This window comes from Accipiter gentilis, chromosome 1, assembly GCF_929443795.1.
Source record: "Accipiter gentilis chromosome 1, bAccGen1.1, whole genome shotgun sequence".
NCBI lineage: Eukaryota > Metazoa > Chordata > Aves > Accipitriformes > Accipitridae > Astur > Astur gentilis.
This window is the reverse complement of record NC_064880.1, coordinates 4169308-4194647: the sequence shown is the minus strand read 5'-3', so window position 1 is coordinate 4194647 and position 25340 is coordinate 4169308. Positions and strand designations below refer to the sequence as shown.

General features: G+C 54.0%; 1 protein-coding gene across 4 annotated transcripts in view; it reads left to right on the top strand.

Annotated features, from left to right (window-relative positions):
- Nucleotides 1-16336: 16336 nt before the first annotated feature.
- The window catches only part of AGRN (agrin), a 125183-nt gene continuing 116179 nt past the window's right edge, over nt 16337-25340 (top strand). For all 4 annotated transcript variants that reach the window (XM_049807153.1, XM_049807142.1, XM_049807133.1 and 1 more), the window contains exons 1-2: nt 16337-16575; nt 24649-24910. In XM_049807153.1, the coding sequence (XP_049663110.1) occupies nt 16357-16575; nt 24649-24910 (481 nt within the window). In that variant the 5' untranslated portion in view covers nt 16337-16356. The remainder of the gene's footprint in view (nt 16576-24648; nt 24911-25340) is intronic.

Below are 25340 nucleotides of genomic sequence, written 5' to 3'. Positions count from 1 at the left end.
GGTGGGCACCCTCGGGGCTGCTCTCAGGAGCCCTCAAAACTTTAGCCGGACTCTGGAGGCCCTTCTCCTGGGACACTCCCAACACGAGATACGGCCAAGGCACAACTTCTGGATGCAGGAGGACTGTCTCCTGAGTTCTGAGCTTTGGACCCAGCATTTCAATTTGGCTTTAGGCAGAAAGAAGGGACAATATCGACACGCGCCGATTTCTGCCTCGGTGATCTCAGTAGAGGTGGATGGTGAGATCCCTTCAGTGGGGCCAAATCCTTTGCCTGTAACAGAAGGAACACTTGCCAACTGGCTACAGGTTCCGGCAAGGACATCTCTTATTTATCTGAGCTGCCTGCCTCCAGCCTGCTGCACGCGATTCCTTTTTCTGCGGGTCTCGGCAGCCAGCCTGCCCACGCGGCCACGGGGAAGGAGACTTTAAGCGTCTTCCGAACGAGAGCCTTGGCAGCCCAAAGGACAAAGTGCAAAGGAAGGCGGGTGGCTGAATGGAAAACGGGCAGTTCCTTCGGGTGATAAAATGGGCTGTGAATTCCCCACAGCCTCTGACGCTGAGCACAAAGGCGTGGAGAGCAAGCGGCCGTAGCCCTGCTCAGTAAGTCAACAGTAGCACTGGCAGCACTCTCCGACTGTTTCTGGACTGCCCTCTGCTCCCTGGGGAGCTCTGGAGCCATCCATGTGGGGAGCATGTGCAATTTCCCATGCAATGTGCTCTGCATATGTCTCAAGCATATGGAGGGAATGGTTCCAAAGCCAAGGGGCCAAGGGAAGAAAAAAAAAAAAAAAAAAAAAGAAAAAATGAACGCCTGTGTTGAAAAAGCTTTAATCAAACCTCATACTTCCATACTTTGATGAGTTATTCAGCCTAACCTTGGGCTACTCGATGCAGATGGGCTGAAGCTTTGAGGGATCAGACTTAGACTTTCTCAGAAAGCCCCAAGGCTTTCTAGAAAGGATAACCAGACTCCCACTGCGGGTGGAAATTGTGAAGAAGGATGCCAGAGCCATTTCGGTATCCCCATCCCAGTGCTCTGTGGCACCCTCAGCTGGAGATCTGCAGGTGGGACAGTCTGACCATGAGCTGTCATGAGAAGTCACTGCTTTTTGGACGCTCTTAGAAGCACCTGCTCATTCCTCCTGTGCTACCGCGCGGGCCAGCAAGAACGGCCACCAGGATACAGGGACAGCCAAGATGAGAGAATAGAAGACAACATCTGTGCGCGAGGGGCTGCCACAGCTGCCGCAGCGCCCATGAAAGCGCCCCGTGGCTCCATCTGGTTTGGGGACAATCCCAGTTCTTATGGAAACACATGGCTGACATCTGGGGAAACAGGAAACGGTGGCAAGGGTTGCCCCAGCAACGGCGTGTCCCTCCGTCTGGTCCCCCACTGGGAAAGCCATGGGATCGGCAGCTCGCCGCTCGGGGAATTCAAAGTACAAGACCAAGGCGACTGATTGATGGGTCGGGTTCAATGGGGAGGGATATGATTAATAAGTGTTATGGCCCCATTGTTCCCGCTGTGCGGCTGTCAGTGCCGGTTAGCGCTGATGGACGCTTTGATGACTCTATGCCCATGAGCGAGCCACTGACTTGATGAATCTCAGCCAGCAGAATATTTGCTACGAACCCCTTCTGCCTCCCTTGGACAATAGCGGGGCCAGCCCGCATTGTGCGGGGTGTGGGATCCGGGTTGGGTACTGAGGCCTGATTTTTCTCCAGCACGGCAGTTCGGCCGCGCCCGCCTCCTTCCATCGCATCACCCCCCTTACGGGATCACGGTCCCTCATCCTAGTTGGCAGCTGGCTGTGCCAGGGAAGGAGAGAAGGATAAGAAATTGTGGCTCTTTCTTAGAAATGCAAACACAGGGGCTTTCAGGCTGGAATGTCACCACGGTCTGGAACCGACAGCAAAGTACTTCTTTGTGCCAAACATTTGTGTTTTGCAACCCAATGTGTTTTCTTTAGGCACTGCGCACCCCGGCAAGGGGCAGGCCCATGTTATGACAATCTCTCGTGAGCTGAGCTTTAATGAGCTCTGCTGTTGGCTCCCTCTGGACGTGCAGGACAGTCATGTACCTGCCTTGTGCCTCGATGATCCTTGGGCTGCGTGGAGGTACTGGGCACTCTTTGGGACAGGAGAATGCCGGGACCATATTCTGTCTCCCCACTGATGGCTACTGCAACCTGGATCATCCTTGCCAAAGACGCCCTGCGACAAGCGGGAACCGCACCAGCGGGAACCTTCTTCCCAGAGCACTGTCCTGCTGTTCAGGACAAAACAATTTCTGAATGCTGAGCTCAGCCGCGTTCTCCTTCTGCTCCCACCTGGCCAAAGTAAACTTTCTCCGTCCACAAAGCAGCAAGCAGGTCTGGGAGTGCAGCGGGAGGGGATGCTCAGCCGGAGCTGCCCCAACACACCCCGTTCCAGTATGGCTCGTTGACTCCACCAGTTTGGCTCCCGCTGGTTGCCCATCCTTTCCGATGTTTTCATAAGGTTGCTGCCGCTGAGGGTGAACTAACGCTGGGAGCTTCGCGTACGCAAAATGTGACAAAGTTTGTTTGCGAACTGCTGCCGCCGTTCAGCTTGAGGAGAAAAAAAAAAAAAAAAAAAACCCAAAAAACCAAGTACAAATCCCAGCTGTGCGCGGTGGGCATAGCCCTGAGATGTTCCCAGCGGTTTGGAACAAATCCAACCAGTGCCAAGCTGGGTCGCAGCCCACCTCAGGATGGGGGTCCCGTGTCCCCCCTCCATCATCCACGGGCGCTGCCACCGGTACGACGGGCCACTCGTGCCCCCTGCCGGTCCCTGCCCGGTGCTGGGAGCGAAGCTGTGGGTGGGCAGGGTGGTCTTCTGGAGGAAGGAGGGGGGGCTACACCGGTGTTGCCCCCCACACACCCCTTGTACCGGTAACCCCCGACCCGGTGGAGTGGGACCCGGGGCTGCGGAGCTCGGGGCGATCGCCCCCGACTTTATCTGTAGCATCTTGGTTTAATTAGAAATGGATGCTTGGCTTAGCACTGGACGGTGCTTTTGGTATTCGGGGGGGCTCTGCAGGAGCCCGCAGAGAGAGAATAGGTGAGCATGGAGGAGGCGATGGTAAAAATCAGGGTGTCTCTGTCGGGAAAACAGAGGGGGTTCAGACCCATCTCCTCCCCCCGACACGGAAAAGCTTTTTCTGCCCCAGCACCGGCCAGTATCCCAGTTCCCCCGCTCACCTCCCTCCTCGGGCCCCGATGGCAGGAGATCTGTCCCATCCCTTGATGCCACCAGGGCAAGGTGCCAACCCGGGGGTCTGCGGGCATCGCTACCCCAAGCCCGGCTCCCGCGGGATGGAAAAGATGTGGGCTGCGCTCTGTGTGCGGTGCATCACAGCTTTCATCCACGAGAGGCCACTTTCCTCTAGCGTTTGCTGCTCCAGCAGCAAAAAAAGCCTTCTCCAGCTGGGGAAACGCTGGGAAAAAAAAAAACCCATGCGCTCGCTTGGGCAAATGAGCAGAGGACAGCCGGGTCCAGGCTTGGGGTTGGATGTTTCTTCCAGTATGTGGCTGACTGTGCTTTTCTGCTTAAGCTCAGCTCCTTCCCAGCTTTTCTCCGCCGCTTCACGCAAGCAAGAGAGCACTTGGTAAGAAACCGCACTGGCGTTTTTGTTGGGACGGTACCTCCTGCCTGGCTTGCTCAGGTAACACCTTAGGCTTGTCTTGCAGGGTGCCCGAGAGAGCCAGGTAGGACCAAAGAAGCGGTCTCAGGGTTGCATCCCACCTCCGATGCGGGCGATGCATCTACTCATCTCCGTACTGCCCAGACAGCGGCAGGTCACGCTTCCCACCGTGCCCTGCAGCGATAAACCCGCAGGAGGGCAACTCGGTCATCTCTCCGCTTCAAGCCCATAAAAGATGTGGCTCTGTGCTTAGGGGCTGTGCCGAGGGGCGACGGAGGGCTTTCAGCAGAGGACCAACAGTTTGAGTGGGAACATTTCAAGGGCTCGGGGCCACCCATGGCCATCGGCTGCCTGGCAGGCTGCAGGGTCAGCCCCTTGGCAAGCAGACAGGCTGGTTAATTGGAAAGGCAAATGGCCCAGGGCCCTGTGAGCTTTAGCTCACTCACAAAGGGATGCTCTGCCCTGTCTCTCTCTTCCAGCCATGCAGCTGGATGGCAGCCCAGAAAGGCTCACCCTAGCACAGGGCACTGGAGCTGGAAAAGCCACCTCCCGTCTGCGGGAAGGGAGCAGGGACTGGGTGCTACGTGAGGGGCCGTGCCCTTCTCTCCCAGCAGCCCGAGCCAGAGGAACGAGGCAGCGCAACGCCAGCGTTACTCTCATGTCTGGGTCTCGCCAGCCCAAAGCGAGACCAGGACAAGAATTGCTAAGCCACCTCCGCGCGCCCGGTCTCACCCGTCCCCGAGAACCCCTGCCTACGGTGCTGGAGAAAGATCTGAGCCGCTCGTGCTTGCCGTGGGCTTTGCTCTCGGGGAAGAGGCTGAGACTCTCTTAAATGCCTTTTGTCGTTGTGTGCTGCTCTGTGGTGACCCGCGGAGGGGTTGTCTATTTGGGAAATCCTGCTCGGGAGCAGAAGGAGGTCGGGCTGGTGTTCACGCTGTGGTAGAGAGCAAGAGTCCTGTCCTCCTGGCTCCTCCCTTCTCCTCTCCCGAGTTTCCCCCTGTGCCGGCATGTTAATTACTTAGGACCTGATTTCCTTGTTTCTGCCACTGAGGCTGCATTGCAATAGTCGGTCAATAACTCAATCAGTGTGAGTAATATCTAAGTACTGCATCTTGGCGCTATTATTGTTCTCCACTCGGTAAGGGTTTATGGCATTTCATTTCATAGAAGCTTTCCTGCTGCCAAAACCTCAAGCCAGCCTTTTACTTTAGCTGTATTAATTCTCCTGGGTCAGCCCTGCTTATATTGTGTCTTTAATTGAACATTCTTTTCCTGTCTCACTTTTGCAAATTCAGCCTTGATTTTTTTCCAGTTTTGCAAGGAAGGAAAGGAACGAATATGGCGTTGGCCGACCCAGGGAAAGCACTTGTGAGAGGGACCCACCTTTGGCAGAAGCAGCTGCCTGGCCGGGAGAGGGATGAAGGCGAAGGTCCTGATGAAAACGAGTGGGAGAGAAGTGAGGGGGACTTCACTTGGAGAGAGCTTCATCTCCTCTGGTCCAGAGGCAGGTTCGTGCCAAGGCCTCTGCCCTCAGATCCTGGGATGCTGGAGTTACATCTGCTTTTTGTTACAGCAACCTGTCCTGCCCGGCCACAGCAAGGCAACAACACGTGTTCCTTCTGATCCCCATTCCAGGACCAGCACCGGGATTGGTTTCATTTTGAAGCATCTCCCTGGGCTTTGGAAGCATTTGTCCTCACACTGGTGGGAGGTGAGGGGAGAGAGATGTTGCTTCCAGACCCCACGGCTCTTCTTGTTCTTCCCTGCCAGCGCGACTGGAGTGGCTGACATCGCCCAGGCCGCCCGAACTGGGAGAAAACCACGGCTCGGGAGGAAAGATCGGCTTGGCTTCAAACTGGTTCTGACTGGAGTGGTGCTCTGGCTTGAGGTGAAGCAGGTCTTGTAACAGCAGGACATCAGAGTGATGTGAGAGGATTTCTAAGACCTGAGATTTGCGAGCCTGTTTCTGTACAGGGGCTAGCACCGGCAAGCCCGGTTTGGCCATGCTTGCTACAATAAGTGTAAGTACAATTAATAGTAGTGCCTTGCCAGGGAGAAGTGGATGGGTTATGCCAGCCTTTCTCAGACTGAGGTCAGCCCTGCTATTGCTTCTCTTGTAGCTATCAGCATCCATGAGGGAGACATCTCCTGCTTGCTGTAGAGATATCCAGGGCACTAATGGTTTCCAAAAGTGGATCTGACCGACTGAATTACAAAGCCAAAACAGAGTAAGTTGCTTGCAGCAAATCCTGCTTGACTAGACTATAAGCAAGCCCTGGGCAAATCTCTGGTCCCGGGCCTAAACTTTGATTTAAACTACTAAACCAAGAACGACAAGACGGATTAGCTTCCCTTACCTCCCCCTCCCTCCAAAGCTTCTGGGCTTAAAACTTCTGTCTCTGGTCCGTTTCTGCGCTGTTTTGGCACATTTTACTTTAGTTTCACCTTATTGACCATCCAGTAAATAAGCCGGGGTCAACCCCAGTTCTGACAACTCTGCAACAGAACATCTTATTCCGAATGCCCTTTCCAGCTCTGGAAGGGGACGAGCCGAGCTGGGAGCCCTCCTTTTACTGGGGCCAGAACTCCAGCAGCCGCAACCAGCTCGTCCAGCCCCCGACCAGGTTATGTTTACCAGGGCTTCCTTCCTGCCTGCCCAAATCTCAACCCTTGCCATCTCCCAGCAGGGTCCAGCAGTCGTTGGCAGAGGGTCCCAGCTTCCCCGCCGTGCCGCTGCCGGGTCAGGATTGCCCCTGGCACCCAGCTGCCTGCCAGGGACCTGACCCCTGCCCGGTCTCCCAAGGGTTGAATGCGCACACTGTCCGGACTGCCTCCAGTTTGGCAGCCGATAGCAGGGACGCATTGATCCAGCCAGGCCACGAGCTGCTGCTCAGTTTTAAGATCTTCCCCCTTGTAAACGGCCTGGCTCCTAAGCAAGGATTATGTGTCTGAACAAGCCCTCAGCTCGGGAGCAGCTGTTTTCCAGCTATTGCCTAACAAAGAAAACTTTTATGGCTGCAGGAGAAGAACAGGACATGGGTTTTCTGTACCAGCCATCCGATTCGAGAGCAGCGTGGCTTTGGAACAACACCGAGCGGCTGAGTCGCTCCTCATCCGTGTGGTCACTCGCACCCTGCCCAAAGCGTCGGCCAGGACCTGCCAGCTCTGCACCCCCCCCACGCTGCAGGACCCGATAGTGCCCACGGAGGGGGATCCACACGCGTGAACTTGCGATGCCTTCTGCTTTGGCATCACGTGCGTTTGTCTCCCTGCCTGCCTTACCCGACTGAAGACATTGCCAGGTTTTGCCACTGACCCGAACAATGCACCGGTCTGCCCCGAGCTGCCTCTGATGCGAAAAAGCTAAAAGCCCAGCCTGTCTGGGGCTGCGAGATTTGGTTTGTCATGGTGGGGTCACTTCTTTCCCCTTGCACGGACTTCATCCTTTCCTCTTTCTTGCTGCTTTTTTAAAGAAACCAATTTCCCAAATGAAGTGCAACGGGGAGCAGACAGTCTGCGAGTGCCTGAGTCAGATGAGCCTAATGGATGAGGCGGCAATTCACTGAAGCACTTTGTTTAATTGAAAGGCTCTGCCTGTTGCTGCCAAAGGGAGTCAGAATGTGGTTCCCCTGACAGGCCCTAAGTAGATGACACAATATATGGAGGCTCAGTCACCAAGCCTGCTGTGTTGGGCTCCTTGGCTCGTCTCCTACTCCCTGCAGCAAGCTGAGTCGCCTTGGCAGGAGCGCGGGACCTCGCCTGGAGTCTTTTACCGCAGTCGCCCACCCCATGGCCGGGCATCCTCTAGACAGGCTCTTGCCCTGCCAGCTCCCCCCTGGGTGCAGCAGTTTATGCGGTGCGAAGAGGTTCTCCTCAACCTCAGACTGGATCAGCAAAGGAGGTTGGAGGGGAAAGCATCTTTCTGGCTGATGCTGTGCCTCAGACCTCCTTCATCATCTTGGGCAAGTCGTTTAGCATCACCAGTGTTTCCTAGGCCGATTAGAGCCCATAGGGCTGTGCAGAAGCTGCTTCGTGGAGCAGTTGTGAAGAGAAAGGTGTTAAGGGGAGTTCAGCGCTCAAATAGTGCGGTATTGTGGGGGCAGCGATTGCTGGAATGCAGGGGTCTGCCAAAGCCCAGCCAGCAAGGTGTGCGGGACAGCCGGTCGCTACGGGTGCTGGGGAGAGGCAGGATCTCTGCTGGGAGCGCTGTGTCCATCCATCACTCCTGCTCCAACCCGGTACCATTGCATGATGCTGACTCTCCCGTTTTGCTTGGGCGTGTGCGGCTAATTTTTTCTCCCCCTCTCTTGTCACTTTTCGATGACACCAGGCCTTTTCTTTGGATTCAGGCTCTTTGCAGTGCATCCAGCAGACAGATTTGGGGAAAGGAGAATTCTGTCGAGTCCACTAGGTGCTGAGCTGGGCAGGGGCACCCGGAGGGCAGGCTGCCTTCCTCCATCCTCTTCGACCACGTTGCTGGGTACGGCAGGACCTTTGGCTGGCAATCGCTTGGCAATGCGCTCCCAGGTGGAGCTGGCCTTCGCCTGAAGACTCAAAGCCTGGGCTGCTACTTTACTGGGGAGAGATTCCTACCAAAAGCCTGCTCATCCCCTGCCTTGGCTCCCAGGTCTCCTGCCCCCTCTCCCTGCACGCCCTGAATTAAGTCAGGAGGCGTTAAGCTGGGCAGGAGTTCCCACAGCCCAGGGCCAGGCACAGATAAATACTGGATGGAGAAGGATGTCAAGTGGTGTTCCTGATCTTGCTCAATTTGAAAGTTGAGCGCAACAGGGACTGAAGCAGGACATCCCTGCTGCCCGTTGCCTGCAGCCATGCGAGGGGCTGCTTGGCAGCTCTGCCTGCCGTACCCCCCCCGCCTGCCCTGCCCACACCAGCCTGATGATCAAGACTCAAAAAAAAGCTGTGGCCCCTCCTCCACCCTCACTGGGACAGTGTTATCTCTAATTTACACCCTGGGAAAGGTAAGACAAAGAAGGGCAGTGACTTGCCCAGTGCCCAAAGGCTGGGAGCCCTGCTCTGTCTCAGCAGCATCCCCTTCTCTTTGCCCTGGAAGAGCAGGCAGCAAGAGGTTAACTCAGCCCGAGTCCCTGCTCCGTGTGTGTGCACAGAATAATGAAAGCAGAGGAGAGAGCATTTGGGAGATTCAATGCGAGGCAGCATCGCCCCAGTGCTGGCTTCTCTCAGCTTGGCACCGAGAGGATGCAATATTTCCTGGTCATTCTATGTGTGTGCACTAAGAAATTGATTTTCAGATAGAAGAAGAAATTTTTTAAGAGCTGATAGTTTCAATGTCTTTTTCTCTCTCTTTTTTTTTTTTTTCTGCCTTTTTTTTTTTTTTTTTGCCCACGCTAATGGCAACGGCAGCAGCTGCATTAACGGTTTTGGATAAAATTCAACACAAAAGCCTCTATCTCCCTGAGAGTCTGGTCCAATAAATCCTGCCTTTAACTATGAAACGGGTTTAGGGGGGTGTGAAACCACAAGCTGGGAGGGCTCGGTCCCTCCCTGCTGGCCTGTGGGCATTCCAGTCCAACCGCCTCACTGGGCACCACGCAGACCTTTTGTCAGCGGAGCCCAGCAGAGAAGACCCGGGCAGCAGCTCTGGCCCGCCAGCAGCTTTGCAGGGGTTGCCAAGGGCCCGCTTAACCGAGTGCTAAAACCTTGGCTCCTCGCTCCTCAAAAAAGGGGAAAAAAACCAAAAAGCCCGATCCCTGCATGCCCTGAATCTTAATCTCTTCTCTTTCAGCTCCGGTCCTGCCTCCCAGCATCCTCAATGTCTTCCATTAAAGGAGGGCTCCCGAAAGCTGTGTGTTTTTGTGGTGTCTGTCCGCAAATCTGCGTGGGGATGCTGCCGCCGCCATCCCAGCTCTCCCGCACCTCTCGGCACCCAACGTTCTCAGCTGGGTCCCATCGGCACGCCGAGGACAGCTTGTTACCCGGGCCAGGAGATGCGATCAGTAAGAACGGGGACTGCCCTTGCTGCGGGAACTCTTGGATTCTTGTTATTTTAAAGCTTGTTGCAGAAGGAAAAATGGGATATTTCTCTCGGGCAAGAGGTTGTGAAAGAACGGGGTTGGGATATTAGCGCTGTGCATCGCGTGTGTTTCTTGCAATAAAGGTTGAGCCAAATTCGACAGGGAGAGAGCTCTGATCTCAAAGATAGTCACGTCCTTTGAGTTGCCTTGACGTAGGGCGGCCATCTGGGGGAAAACAGGCCTTACTAGCTAGGAGATCTAAACCGAAATAGCTGCCCCGGCTCCTGAGGACACACTGGGGCAACCCAAGGTGCCCCATGGTGGGAAGTGGGCAAGACGAGAGCAGCGACTGGGTACGTCCAAAAACCCCAGCATCCCTTACGTAAGAACGTGTTGCGCCTCTGGTGTCGAAAAATGACCTGGTCTTTAAACCGGGAAAGGCTCCTTGTGTTTCACTCGGAATATTCTTCAGCCCCCCCCCCTCCCCCATTGCTGCATCCGTGAGCCCCACGTCAAAGCTCGCCCCGTAGCTCCTGCCAGCGTCCGTGAACCTGGCACGGGGCCGGGCGCTGTCTCTGCATCACCACCTGAGCGTTGGAGAGCTGAAATTTTTGCTTTACGGTAATGAAAAAAATGCTTTGGTTGCACTTTCTCCCCAGCTAATCCAATTTGTCTCCTTACTGCTTTCAAATGCCTTTTAAAGATTCCTAGCAATGTATTATAGAAATCCATTTGCTGAAATGCAGCGAAGAGGGGCATTTTTATTTTACAGTTATTAGCGGGTGACAAGGTAAGTAACTCGGAGAAGATTGATCACCCAGCTAAGCATTTTTACTTTCTCAATTAATCCTGGCATGATTGTAATAAATCCAGGAGTGGGAGTAATTAGATGTGAACGGACCTCACTTCCTTTTGCTGCTGCGTGTCAGGGGTAATGGATAGAGACATCTTTCTCTTGGAAGTGGCCTAGGGAGACGTCCAGTTAGATGGGATTTCTGGAAAGAAAGATAGATGTCAGGGGCCAGTGTTCACTTTTTCCTCAATGGAGAACAGATTTATGCTATCAATCCACATTAAGAAGACTTCATGGCTACATAGAAATCCAGCAAGAGTAATTCAATTAGCCCTATGCACTTTTTAAGATGGGATTTGATAATGGAAGATCGTTTGCCCTGAAGTTCATGCTGAATTTTCTTTCTGCTTCTTTCTTTTCTTTTTTCTTTCCTTTTTTTTTTTTTTTTTTTTTTTTTTTTTGATTAAAAGAGTCATTGTGGTTCACCGGATGCTTTTGCCTCCAAGCTGAGAGGTTGCTAGGTTAAGTCCTAAACCACGCTGGAGGTTCACGGCCACTGAAAACACAGCGAGATGGCACCTGTATGCGTGTCCGTGCTCGGTGCTGATACCCTCTCCCTCTCGCAGTGCTAAACCCGAACCCATCCTTGCAAGCCTGAAGCCTGCCCCTTGTACCGAGCCAGGGCACGGGCTCGCTGCCGGCTCAGAGGGAAAACTACCTGTCTTCTCGAGATCCCAGGACTGGTTCCAGCACGAGGGAAGAGCGCAGCCGGTGCCACGGCCAGCACGCCTCCTCCCCAGTCCTGCGTGCCGTCGCAGCCCGTGCCACCGAGTCCGGAGGCCCTGCTCTGCCTTGGGCAGAGACCCTCGAGCCTGGGGGCCCTGGAGACCCACGGCTGCTCTGATCTACTGTACGTGGGCACAAAACCACCACCTCCTCGTTGCGACTGCAGCCCTGCACCTCGTTGCCATCGTAAACCAGGGTGCGAGCTTTGGATGCGTCCAGGCTGAATTCCTCGTAACCCGTTGTTATACCGCAGCGCTTGTAAATTCTCAGTGGTTTGGATTTTTATACGCTGCCTCCTGGAGCCGTGTGAATATGTGCAAATCTCAGCATACTTTCCCGTTTTTAAAGCTGAAGGTTGAGGAGCGTGCTGTTGAGAAAAGCTTGGATGCCAGTAGCTCCTAAATCTTGGGGCGAAACTGATGACCCCCAAAGACTAGCTCTGAATTTTTAATTCGATACTAAGGCTGCCACCCTGATTTGGGGAGAAAGAGACTGACTTCTTGAATTCATCTCTTGACTCTTACCTAGAGCATGCAACAGCCATTTGTTCCTCTCTTTCACCCCATAACCAAGGGGAAAAGGCTGCGCAGGTCGCTGTCGCACACCTACGCCGCAGCCGGTGCCGGCCGCTGATCCGAGTGGCCCGTGTCCCCCACGACGGCACAGGGACAGACTCCCCTCGCGACGCTGCAGTGCCCGTCGCGGTTAAAGCGAAGCTGCCGGGGGCTGCTGCGGCACGAAACCCCTCTTGTACGGGTCCACTGACAGGGAGCTGCACCCCGGTCCTCAGCCCCGCTCCCACCGAGATCTCATTAATAGATTTACTTATTTGAAAATCATTATCCAGGCAGACAGCCTCGTAGATGTAGGATCCCAAGGGCAACTTGTTAGCAGCTGCTCTGTAGCTACATCAAGAGATTTTCTGACAGTACACAAAAGCCATTTGACAATGTCAGAAACCACCGAGAGGGATTAACTTAAAAGAGAAAAGGCGAAAAAAGCCACATTAAAACATGTCTTGGAGCTTATCAGAGATGGAGAGCCTCAGAGCAGAAAAACCAGCCGGTGGGGCGTAGAGGCAACCGGTGAAAAAATCAGGGGCCAGCCCAAGCAGGAACGGGGACAGTTTCTCACCCCTGGGGAAATATTTCCGATTAACGTTGGGGCTCTGTTTTGCTTTGCCAGGGTATCGCTCGGGTCTTTTGCATTTGCTTTGAAAGCCAGGCCTAAAATCTTGCGGGTTTCTTGCTATGATGTGCGTGCCGTCCCGGCGTGAATGAAGAGCTCTGCTCTCGGCCCCTTGCTGTACTCAGAGGTGAGCAGACGGAGTTATTTACCCCGTGTTTACCGACGCCGTGGCTGCTGCCACTTTTGGCTACCTAACCTGATACACCTTAAAGGCTCTGCTCTTAGCAAACACCGAGCGCCTGCCCACAGACACCAGGGCCCCACCAAGGGAAGCAGCTGGAGAACGAAGGTATGACACTCGTGATAGCCTTGGCTGAGAGCTGTGATAACAAATATCTTGAAAGGGAAGTGCTTCGGGGTCAAACGGCAAAGTGATGCTGGCGTGAAACTGCTGAGTGCAGCAGGAGTGTCTGTACAGTCATTCTGAGGAGGCAATAACTCGCAATAAATGAGAGACCTTTACTGAGTTACTCAGCCCAACCTAAAAGCAGCTCATTTGCCTGTGCCATGAGTTGTTAAAATTGGAAAAATCTTCAAAGGACGTGAAAAAAAATTACAGTCCTGTCGAAAATGCGACAGCTGCTACCGCTGGAGGGAAAAGCCCTGATCAGGCAAAGCCTTACCCAGGCAGTTAACTTGAGATGCGTAAGAAATGCCGCGGACGTCGCTGAAGCTTGCTGAGGGCTGGGAGTGACACAGGTGCCTAAAGGTCGGCGCTGCCCGGCCGACCAGCGCTAGCGATGGTCTCCCAACACCGGAGGGTTTTACCAAACCACTGGCTGCTGCGATTACCCGATTGGAAGTATCACAGCCCTCTCCTCTCCTCCTCTCCTTCGACATATTAGGCCTCTCCTGCAAGAGAATCTTGGAAATGCCACCCAAACGCGTGCAGAGGTGTCAGAACGCGAACACTGCGTAGGTCCTTGCCAGTATTCCAATATCTCTTGATTTTTCAGAGGCTAAGCGAGCTACTTGGTTTGCAAGCTTAGGGAAGTTTTTGCGAGCCCCGGGTTTACAATAGCTGTCTTTTAAAGAGCCTGGAGCAACCCCAGTGATTTACGTATTTTTGTCAGCTACGCAGTTTATTTATTTTGCACGCTGATTTGCCAAATAGTTCGTTCCAGTTTTCCCACAGTACCGTCAGTTTCTTGGCCAGTTTCTCCTCCCGTCAGCGTGAGGCTTCAGCACGGCGGCGGTGAGGCAGAGCGATACCGGCGGGGGGAACGTGCCGCTCGTGCCGCTTCCCAGCGCCCGTCGTCCCTAAAAGGGTGCTCGCAGGGACTGCGCTCCTTCGCCCGCCTTTCGGTGCTGTCCTTTGAAAAAGCCAACTGCCTTCTCCTTGTGAACTTTATTAAATCTGCCCGTGGAAAGGAGAGCCGAGATCCTGGGGGGCTTGCGTGGCACCTCCACGAGAAAGCCTACAAGGCCGAGTAAATCCACTCAAAGAACTGACCGTATAGGGGTAAATACATCAGAAAAAGCCTGTGAAATCCATTTTTCTCTTCGCAGCTTTGAAAGCAGATGGCGGGGTGGGGCTAGAAGGAGAGAACTAACAAACAGAAAATAGTACAAACACAGCGTAAATAATTCTTCCTCTCTCGTCTTTACAAAGTGTGGGAGCAGAATATTACAGCTGGTTTCTTCCACCTTGAACTGAGGCTGTTTCTGTGATTTACAGTTGAGCAGCGTTTGAGGAATACAATAAAAATTAATAATTAAAATAGCAAAAATAATCTGCCAGGCACTTAAATATTTTTAGCTGATTGCTTGAGTTTATAATAGCAGCAATGTAATAATGGAGTCCTTTGTGCTAAACCTCCACTGCGTAACACTGATGACTGCGGAGCCTGGACTCCGTGTTGCTCTCGGCTTTTGACAGAGTCTCCCCGCTGCAGCTGAACGCTGCCCCTTACCCAGAAACCACACATTTTAGCGAAGTTTTTGGCCCAGGCGGAAAACCTGACATTGTGTATCTTGTTTTGGGTCCCTTTGCCCTGCGGCACCTTTTTCTCGGCAGGGGAGAGCGCAGGGACCCATCTCTCCCTGGGCTTTTTATGCGAGTGGTACCGCAGACAGGCAGGTTTCGAAGAGTGAAGCCAGGTTTCCTGCAGACCTGAGCATGCTGTGGGCCACTTTCTTCTGGAAATCATCTCTCTGAAGTCCTCACTGAGGTGATTAAGTACCGCATGCTTGTGAACAGGCAGCCTTCCTTCGGTGCTGAACTGGGAACTTCGTTTTACGGGACAGGAATTGAAGCTTTGAGCAGAAGGGGACCTGGGAGAAGGTGCGGGGTTTACACGAACAGCCCCAGCGTTGAGACCAAAGACCCTGTGGAAATGCCAAGTGCATGGTTTAAGACAGAATACGTCCCTGTAAAACCCACAGCAGTTGTGATATCTCCAGACAGGTTTATGCGATCTCTGGTATTTCGTCCTCTTCAGGGTAGAAAGTAGGCTTGGACAGCATTTTGAACGCTCAGTAAGATTCATTCATTCCTACCTTGTAGTTTATTTCTGTTTATGTTCCAGGGGAGAGAAAAACGATTGGCACATACACGATTGCAGGGGCAAACAGCGCAAAATAGCAGAAAGAGCACCGCTCAAAACTTCGGAGGACGAACAGGATGGCTGGTCATCTGCAAAGCCTTGCGCTGCGGGATGCTGCTGTGGATTGAAATACGGTCATCGGAGAAGGATGCAGGGCACGCCGTGGCCTCTACTGGCATCGCGGCATCGGCGTGATTAAACTTCACCTGGCGATCCGTAATTCACCCGCTTGGTCCCGGGTCGCAAACGTGACTTGTTTAGGGCCGTCAAGTAAGACAGCCTTGTAAAATGCCTCCGGGGGTTGGCTAATTTATGGAGGGGAGAAACAATATCCCTCCCCTGGTGCCACTTAACTTTTCATTTTATATTTGTAGTAATTGCACATGACAGCTGGAAAAATTACCGTCCGGTCCCTGGAGAAAGCCGGGCCAGCGGGTCACGGTGCTCCAGGGGCAGACCCAGGCCGTTCCACGGGAGGGTGGCTTGGCCGTGCGTGGGACGAGGTGTGGGAGGTGGAAGCCCTTAGGGCCATCTCCCCCCACCCACAAGTAAGCAGACGGTGATGGACCAGGCGTGGGTGACTCGGGCCGGAGCCCTGCTGCCCTTGCCTCAGTTTCCCCATATGGAAGACAGGAGCAGCCCTGGCTTGGCGATGCCAAGAATGAACTGGGGGCGGGGGGGCTACAGGGAGGGAAGCGGGGGGACCCCGACAGCCCTGAGCATCCCCGTGGGTGCGGGATCCAGGGTGGGGGACCCCGGGCCAGGGCTGGGAAGGGGGGGTGGAAGGAAAAAACAGCCGGGGGGGGGTGACTGGCGAGCCGGCTGCGGCTCGGCAGCGGTCCCTACACCTTTAAAAGTCTCCTCACGTTGGCGCACTGATTATCCATTAACCTGATGCGAGCTCCCTTTCCTGGGGGTGGCGTCCGCGGCAGCTCTGCAATAAGAGCCGGCAGCAGGGCTGGCTGCCTTCCTCCCTCCCTCCCTCCCTCCCTCCTCCTCTTTCCCCTCTCTCTCCCTCCTTATCAGCAATTCAGATTGCATGCAAATCTGCGGGCTTTCTTACAGGGGCTAAAGCAGAGGACCGAGCGCTTCTCGGGGGAGAGCTATCTCCTCCTCCTCCTCCTCCTCTTGGGATTTTCTTCCTTCTCCCCTCCCCTGCTCTCCCCTCCCCTTCCCTCCCTCTCTTTCTTTCCTCCTTTTCACCTCCTCGAACAAAAGTAGCCCTTCTCTCTCCGCCAGCCCTGCCTTACCGAGCGGAGCCGCTTTGTCTTCCCCGCACCCGTCGGGTTTTTTTTTTTTTTTTTTTCTTACCCGGAGGTGGGGGGGGGGGGGGGCGGTGGGTTAAAAACGAACCGGATCGACCGGGTCGCCGCGGCCGGCGGGCCATGGAAGGGGGTGCCCGGTTTCTTTGGGCGCTGTTCCTGGGATTAGGATTGGGATTAGGTTTGGGAAGGGGTAGTCCTACCGGTAATGGGGGTGGGGGGGGGGTGTCTTGCCCCGAACGGGAGCTGGAGCGGCGGGAGGAAGAAGCCAACGTGGTGCTCACGGGCACGGTGGAGGAGATCATGAATGTGGACCCCGTGCACCATACCTATTCCTGCAAGGTAAATTTTTTTTTTTTTTTTTTTTTTTTGGGGGGTGGGGGGGGGGGGGGTAGGGGTGCCGGGGGGAGGGTGTGGAGAAACTTTCAGCCCCGACCAGGCGCTTTTTTTTCGGGCGGGCGCATGTGGTTTTTATTGTACGCGCTGGAGCTTTGGTGTGTAATTATGTATTTTTAGACTGCGGAGGCTCTCCCCGCTAGAGCTCCCACAGCTGTGTGGAGGGGAAATCTCTCAAGGTTGCTTTTTATGGGCATTTCTTTCCTTGCCGTGATGCGGAGCCGAGTCCCAACTTTCTCTCCGGCGGGGTTTAGGCTGCCGGGGAAGGTGTTGGGAGCCGCTTGCCGGCTCTCCGCCTTGCTCCCCGTGTACTTCGGCAGTATCTCGAGTTCTTCTAGCTCGAGCTATTGTTTAACTACGAATCTGGCCTCTGGCTATGTTTTTTTGTTGGTGGTTTTTTTTTTTTTTTTTTTTTTTTTCCCCCCCCCCTAAGCCGAGAGACGGTAAAGTACCCAGCAACCTGAAATACCATCCGCCTGGTTGTCAGAAAACGTGCTGTACGGCTTAACCCTTCCCGGGGCAGGAATCTCACTTGCGAGGACATGCTGCTACATCGCCCTTTTCTTCTTCTCCCCCCCCCCCCCCCCCATCCCTTTTTCTTCTTCTCCCCCCCCCCCCCCATCCCTTTTTCTGCCCATCCTTCAAAAGTATTGCGGTTCCTGCCTGTGGTTAGTGCTAAAGCAGGGCCTGGGGTGATGCACGGCAGCGCGTTGGTGGGAGAGGTCTGTCGGTGCAAGGGAAGGTTAACTTCATACCATGGCGTTGCCTTCTCTTCTGGAGCATCTCTCAACCCAGTAAACTAGTTGAACAGCTTCCTTCTGTCCAGCTGGTGCCCCGCCGCTTCACGCTCGCTCCCGCTGCTCTGCCCCTTGCGATACCGCACGGTACAATCTGTACCCTGCTCTCGTAAATTAGATCACAGACCCTCCAGGCTTAGCGCAGAGACCGTATGTTTGCAAAGTGTCTGGCACATCCTGGGCGCTACGTAGAAAACTAATAAGCTGCCGCCAGCAGCCGGTGTCCTGCGGCAGCTTGGGGCGCATATGGCTGAATGGATGTGGGCCACCTGACGCTTGGGCAAGGTGGTCCAGGGAGGCTAGCGATGAGGCAGAGATGCTAGTCTAAGAAACGGGTCTCTTTTCTTCCCGCCCCCCCCCCCCCCCACCCACCGCAGACGTGCGGCAAGGTGTCTGGCTAGCGTAAAATCCAGGCTTCGTCTTGCTGCATCAAGAGCAAGGCTCTGGGCCAGGAAAACCGTTTTGCCTGGGCTCCTGTGATGGTAAAACTGCTTGCTCAGCAGCTCTGCCTTTGAAAGGGTGCAATCAAGTCCAAGTAAGAGCAGCGAGGGAGCGATGTGTGGGGAGGAACCTGATGCTGCCAGCGGTGGCTTTATTTGAAACGCGGTTTGTATTGCTCAGCTTGGGAAGAGAGGCTCTCGCCCACCTTTCCCTGAGCCATCCCAAGCGATGCTGCGGAAAAGGCTTGTGCTACTTACTCTGGAGTTAACGGTGGGATTTTGCTTCTGCCGATCACTAGTGTCATAACGGCAACCGAAGGCCAGAACCAGCCCCCAAGATCCCTTTGCAGTCCTGGAGTCCTGTAAAAGAAAGCGAAAGGAGAAAAGCCTTCTCTCCTACCTTGGATGGAAGCGCCCATCTCATCTCATCTCATCGTGGCAGCGCTGCTGGCTATCCCAGTCGTGCTGTGACTTCTAGCAATTTTCTTCTAACAGTGGCTCTTCAGTCCCTTTACCTACATATCGGTCTTTTCTATGTAATTTTTAATGGTATGTTCATAGTGCGTTTGCAGGGAAAAAAGCTTTGAAATGGGGCTTGGGGTGTCTTGAGGACCTGAAAGCAGATAAATATCTCCTAACTGTGACTTAGCAGGGCGTAACTCTCATGACTTGTAAATGTGTAGCTTTGCAGCAGCTGTTGGCCTGTTTCGCTCTCAAGATCTCTCAAAGTATTGAAACTGCTGTGGATTCTGCTGATGCCGGGTTGCAGGGTTAGACATACTTGCATTTGGGTTTTTTGGGTGGTTTTTTTTTTTTTTTTTTAATTTTTTTTTAAATTTTACCAAGTACCTAGATTCCAAAAGGGCAGTTTGGGCATTAAATCTGACCGCTGGCTCCTGGTGCCCTGTGGAGCCGGAGCAAGCCAAGGTGCAGAAGGGATCTTGCTGGTTAGCCGGTGAGAAAACACGTGTCCGCTTCCTCACTGTCATACTCTGGTAACTGTTCCTTAGGCCCCGCGGTTACCTCCAAATACCACAGTTATCTCTCGTCAGGTTCCTCTTTATCTGAAGAGGAAAGGCAAGGGCCAATTGTGTGGTAGGAGTTCCCTAGAGCCCACACCCAAAATAGTGAGTGTTATTGGTGCTGGGTGGTCTGCGAGGGAGCAGGCATGTGCATATCTGCGAGTGCTGCGTTAGTGTATTGTTCTTCCCAGTTAAACTCTAAACCCTCCCAGCTGAAGCCTTTGATGGATGAAGATAAGCACATTACAACTCAGAAGAAATGTGAAGTTAATGTTAGATAAACACCCTTAAATAGCTACCAGCCATTCATTTGCTACTAGAGGAGATGAATAAAAAGGAAGAACAGGCTGAGAGCACTCCCAAAATTGACTCCAAAACTGGCTGTTGAGCCCCTTTACCGAGGGATTTGACATGGGAACCGGCGTGCTGGGCTTGCTCCCGACTGCAGCCCGGGGCTTGTCCCAAGCTCGCGGTGCTGCCGTTTGTCCTATTTACAGCCTGCGTGTTGGCATTGTCCCTTCCTGCTTTTGAGTCCTCTGATGTGCCTTATTCTCGGCTGCCCTGATATTTATGATAGACAGCTCCTATTTATAGGACAAACACAGGTCCTATATGCGCTATAGGAAGCGTCAAAAAGGATGTGGATCCTGTTCCGAACAATAGAGCCCGTATTTTGGGGGGGGGGGGGGGGGGGGGGGAACGGCACCGTGTTCTCCAGCCGGGGTTGGACATGGAAGTTGCTGGGGAAGGTGGGTTCGGAGCTCTGCTAGCCCCTCGGAAAAGGGCAGCTGGCTTCTGCCAGGGAAGGGCACAGAGAGTGACAAGCAAGGGGAGAGGGACGATGTGCAGTCAGGAGGGAAGGGGTTTGGCAGAGCTGATGCTCGCCTGTACCCTTCATCTTTAAGAACCGCCGTAATCTAGCGGTGACCCTTTTTACTTCTGTCCTTCTCTTCCTGAGGAGGCTGCGCTCTAACTTGTCATCTTTCTGTACAAGACGGAGGCTGGTGTTTCTCAAAGCGTCTTCCTGGTGGGAATTCGCTAGCACCGCACTGTCTGTACGGGCGGTCCCATTCCCTACTGTGGGATGGACCCCCGTGGCATATTGGAAAATCCTTTTACTTACTGGTTTTGTACTGCACTTAAAATACACCCTTGCAAGGATCTGCTTAAATAAAGTTTTTGCTGTTCTTACACTGCCTCCCTGTAGCTGCCAGGAGTCTTGTAAAACAGCCTTAATCCAGTGTTTTATGTGCTCGCTGGCAAAAGAGTGAGTGAGGCTGCTAGAACCTCTCGGAACTAGATTCCAGCCCAATTCTTCCTCTCTCTCCCCTTTTCTTCCCGGATCCTTGATGTAGCTGGTGAGTCACCAGTGACAAAGTGTAATTGTGTGTGATGATGAATGGGATGCCCTACAGGTAATTGCTTGGTCTTTGGTGCCTTCGTGTCCATTCATTATAGAGGATAAGGGTGGGGAGAAAGCTGGTGGACTCTGATGTTGCTGGCGAATGCTGTGGCCTGGCTCTGAGGTGTATGACTAGAACAGCCATGCTAATTAACTCAAATTACCATCTGCTTCAGAAGAGGGGGTAGGCTTTAGCCTTTCTCCCCCGCCTTAGACCTAGCTGTGAAAATGCCCTGACTGGCACCTTTCAGCAAAAGCCTCAGGCTGTGCTCTCTGCCTGCCTGGCATATTTCATTTTATTTATTTTTCTTTCCCCTTTTGTCTCCTTTGTGTTCCTGGGTTTTTGCCCCGGTTGCTTGTGCACCTCGCCTCCTCTCCTTGCAGCGAGCGCCTGCCCTGCGGGCTGCAGGCTGCTGCCGAAGGAAGAGGGAGGTGGAGCTGGTGGGGCTGCGGGAAGGTGTCTTAACTTGACTTTGGGGAGAAAGAAGCCCAACCGCAGGGAGCTGGGCTGCTGCAAAGTGCTGGAGGAACAGCTGGTCCCGGGTGGGGAAGCAGGAGGTTTGCTTTAACACAGGCTTGAGCTAAAGCTGTGCAAGCTGTGCTCCTTAGCACCCCGTCTCCTCGGCTCACCGGAGGTGCCACGTTCGTTCGCAGGTGGCCCCGAGACTGGTTCTTTGAAGGGGGGGGTCTCTCCTCTGGTACCACCTGCCCGTGGTGGAGCAGATGTCTGCCTCGGGACCGGGATTCCTGCGAGATCAGAGGGGAGGAAAGCTGCCTGTCACAGCTACCCTTCTTTGCCATCTGAAGCTCCCTCTGTTTGCTGGGTGACTGCCATCTCTCAAGGAAAAAAAAAAAAAAACCCAACCAAAAAAGGCTCAGGCTGGTGGGGCTGTGTACAACCGAGCAGTCGGCTTTTCGAGCAAGCTGAAATGGGCTGTGTTTGCTTTCTCAGCCCCTCTTCTTGCCCCTGCCCAGCGGCTTGGACTTGGACTGTATGGAGAGGGATGGTAGCCTGCGCCTAAGTTATCGCTTGTCCTTTAGTTGCTGCGGCATTGCTTAGCGCTGGCCCAAGGGGAGCTGCCTCCCTTCACGCTGGAAGACAAATGAGCGTCGAGAGCACGTGGGTACGATGTTTCTCGCTAACCTCTCCGTGTCCGGGAGCAGCTAAGGCATGTGCGGCTTCCAAAGAGGAGCTGTCGCAGCGGTGTTTATACTTGGGATGGTTTTTGATCTCGGGTATGCAGGAGAACCGGGCTCACCTCGGTAATATACGGTGGCTGCTGTTTAGATTGCAGGACCTGCTGGGCTGGGTGGGAGCTGAGACCCATCAAGTCCAGAGTCCTCCTCTAAGGCGGGCAAATATTGCACCTTAAGGAGAAGGTGCGACAAGTAGGAGGATCTGAGACTAACACGCGCTCCTAAACTTTGTTCTTAACCTTCAGCTGCACCTGTGGAGTACATGTGACACTGAATTCATTCCCTTTTTCTGCTTGACAGGTGACTTTTGTGCTGAGCGGGAGGGTGTATCACCCCAGCCTGCTCGCTCCTGGGAACGACCAGTTCCCTTGCCCCAGCAACTGGAGCTGCCCACTCCTAGTCGTGGCAGGGACAGCCCGTGGGAGTTCAGCTCAAGATCGATGTGGACCTTGAAGCCTCTTGATCAGGACTGAGACAGTGCTGAGCTCACACCCCTGAAATCCTGGAGTTAGGGCTTCAAAAAATCACAAGATTGATTAAAGGTCATGAGACTTGCATTCCCCCTAGCCCCCAACGTGTTTTTACCCTCTCGTTTGAGCTTGGCAGTGTCAGACCTTTGTGCGTGTCTTCTGTAGTCACTGAGTAATGGGATGGAGGTATTTGGCAAAGAGCAAGAGTCTCTGTCTGGATGGTCTCGAGGAAGCCTGGAGGGGAACGCAACGCACTTGAAGCGCCGTGCATGGAAGAGGCCAGTGAGCTGCAGGTGCAGATAACTATAAAAACGGTTCATTCTAGAGCGGGGTAATGTCTGCTCTGTGCTTTCCTCCTCAACCGTAACAAGTCCCCGCACCCCAACCCCTATGTCAAGCATAGAAGCAGTAGTGCAAACAACCGACTGTCTCGCTGCCGCCTCTGGCGTTCCTTTCTCTGTCCCTTGCGTTCCCTTCGGAATTGCACTCTTAAAGTACGTATGTGTGCGTGCCTGTTTCGGAGTGGGGATCGAGAGCCCCCTTATCTCCGAGCCCCCACCTCCCTGGCTGCTTTGGTGCTTGGCACGGTGTGCTGAAGTGCTCTTTGGGCAGTGGGGGGAGCTGGAGAAAGAATGCAGGTGACTGGGCGCTCCGGCTGTGGTAGGACGGGAGATGCTGGCAGAAAGCATAATAAAAGCATGCTCTGAGCATGCCAGCCCGGGGATGCCTGTGGTCACGGTAATATCCATGTACTACGGCAGCCACCCTTGCCCGAGAGCCGCCCTTGCTCCAAGCTGAAACCTCAGGCAGCTCTCTGATGAGCTGTTCCTATTACATGCAACTCGCCGACTCTGCTCCGTGTCATGTTTCCCCTGCAACAGGATTGCAGCAGCAAGCAGGAGGATTTCTGACCCGTCACGAGTGGATGGGGACGTGTCTCTGGTGACCTGTGTGCACTAAAGATTCATTTTAGGGCTGCTTCCCTCCCGTGCGGGTGTTTCTTTTGAGCAGTTTGCCGCAGAGAGCGTGGCACTGGAGAGAGGCTGGCTTGCTGTTGGGTGCAGATTTTGCCATTTCTGGGCAGGGGGATGAGCCAGCAATGAGGTCCAGGGAGACTCTTCTAGAACCGCTGGCAGCGGGGAGATGGGGAGAACGGGACAAACTCTTGTGGCCAGGACTTAGTTTTCTTCCTGAAGTTTGGATGAGTAAAGGGAAATGGGCTCCTACTACCAAATCCTCCATGTATTTTAGCAAATCTAGTCTGCTAAGGCAAAGGTTTTCTTTAGTTAATTGTAGGAACATAAGTTGCCTTTGGCATTTCTACGTGGAATGGTATCTGGTCTGCCTTTTGTCTTCCCAGGGTACCGGTGCCTTGTCAGAGCTGGAGGACTCTCTTCTTTCATGCACCCAACCCACCTCGCTCCTCCTGCCCCTGTTTTAAGGCTCCTGTGTCACTGTTCAGAGCCTCCCCCATGGATGGACGGTGCTTTCTTTAGCTGTGCAGCCTTCCCCGGTTGGGGACTTCCAGCCATTTAATGTTCCCTTCAAAGCTTTTTTTTCTTATTCAGAAGTGTTTTCTTCTCCCTTGATACACTTCACCGCTGAGATTTTGCTGCGAGTCAGGATGTCTCTGGGAGAACTGTACCAGCTGGAGTCTGTCACCTTGAACGATGCTGCCTGGGAGTAGAAGCGGGATTCCTTTGGGAAACTCTTGAGCAGCCTTCCTGGTCTGAGTTGAGACGTGCCGGGGTCTGCTCACCCCTTCTCCCACCCCATCTCTGCCCTTGTCTGACTGCTTGTCCTCCGCTGTCCCGTGGGATCCCCCACTTTGCCGGACCTGGGCTCTCCCCCACCATGTGGGAAGCTGGTGTCTGGCTGGCAGTGGTGCCCGCTGGTGGCCCTCAAGTGTTTGCTGAGAAGCTACGGCTTATCTGGACCCATTATTCTTGCCTGAAGAAAGGAAAGGGGCATGGTTACCCTCCACCAGCCCCGGGATCCTTTGTGCCGGGGGCTTGCTGGGTGTTTGCGCTTGAGATGGGGGAAGGCGAGCCCTCCCCGGGTTTGGTGAGGAGAGGAGAGGAAGAAGAGGGTGGTTTCAGTTCTTGTGTCCCTGCAGGCAGAGCGGGCCTCTGGAGAGGGGAGTCAGGGTGGTTCGTGGTAGGGTTTGGTGCCGGGGAGCTCTTTCTCAGGCTTTTTTGGCAGCCCACTTGGCTCTGGCTGGGCTTGGAGTTTGCTACCAAGGGAGGAGAGCTGGGAAGGGAAGGCAAATCCTGGCTCTCGGCACCGAGAGCGATGCGTCCCACGTCAAGAGAAGATGGGTGCAGGGGGACGAGGTATCTCTGTCCCTTGCTGGAGAGCCGGCATAGCTGAGGGACCCCTTGCGACACAAGCCCTGTCCCCCTTTGCTCCCCACAGGCTGTGTGGGGAAGGGGCCTGGAGTGCCGAGTACCTGGGATGGAGAGTTGGGTGCAGCTTTGGCAGAAAGAGCAGTATGTGCTTTAGTCTTCGTTGCCCACCTATTTTGTGCTTTTAGAAGGATGGCTAACGAAATTAGCTCTGCTGGAAAGCTTTGCCCGCCCGAACCGCTCCTGCGCATCTTGTGACAACGTGATAAAAATTAACAGGGACAGAAGGTGCCAGTTGTCTGCAGCTGTGAAACATCTCACGCGCTTTTTCTCCCTCTCGTTCCAGGTGAGAGTCTGGCGTTACCTGAAAGGCAAAGAGATCGTCACTCACGAGATCCTCTTGGATGGTGGGAACAAGGTGGTTATCGGTGGCTTCGGGGACCCGTTAATCTGCGACAACCAAGTCTCGACTGGGGACACGCGGATTTTCTTCGTCAACCCTGCCCCGCAGTACATGTGGCCGGCACACCGCAACGAGCTGATGCTGAACTCCAGCCTCATGCGGATAACGCTGCGTAACCTGGAGGAGGTGGAGCACTGCGTGGAAGGTGAGGCTGGAAGCGTGGGTGCCTGGCTTTCCCCGGGGTGCTTTGGGCGAGCAGATGCAGCAGCGGCCAAGCCCTGGCTCTGTTGGCCACCTCGTGCTCTTAGCTTGTGAATGATCGATTGGCAAATGATCTCGCTGGGGAGGAGGAGGATCAATCCTGCTGCTCTACATGGGTCTAGGGTAGAGTCATACCACTCTTTGGACTCACTTGTCACGGGGACAGTGCCTGGGGTTGACCTCGTTGTCAGAGGCAGTGCTTGCAACCAAGGTACAGCCAAGCGAAGTTATTTTATGTTATTTTTGCTCCAGATCTGATGCAGGTTCTCGGTCCTCTCTGCAATGAGTCTGATGTGATTGGGAGCATCCCCAGTGCAAGTCCTGTCCTAACACAAGTGTGTGGCAGGCACTGATCAGGGAACTCCTACTCCTCA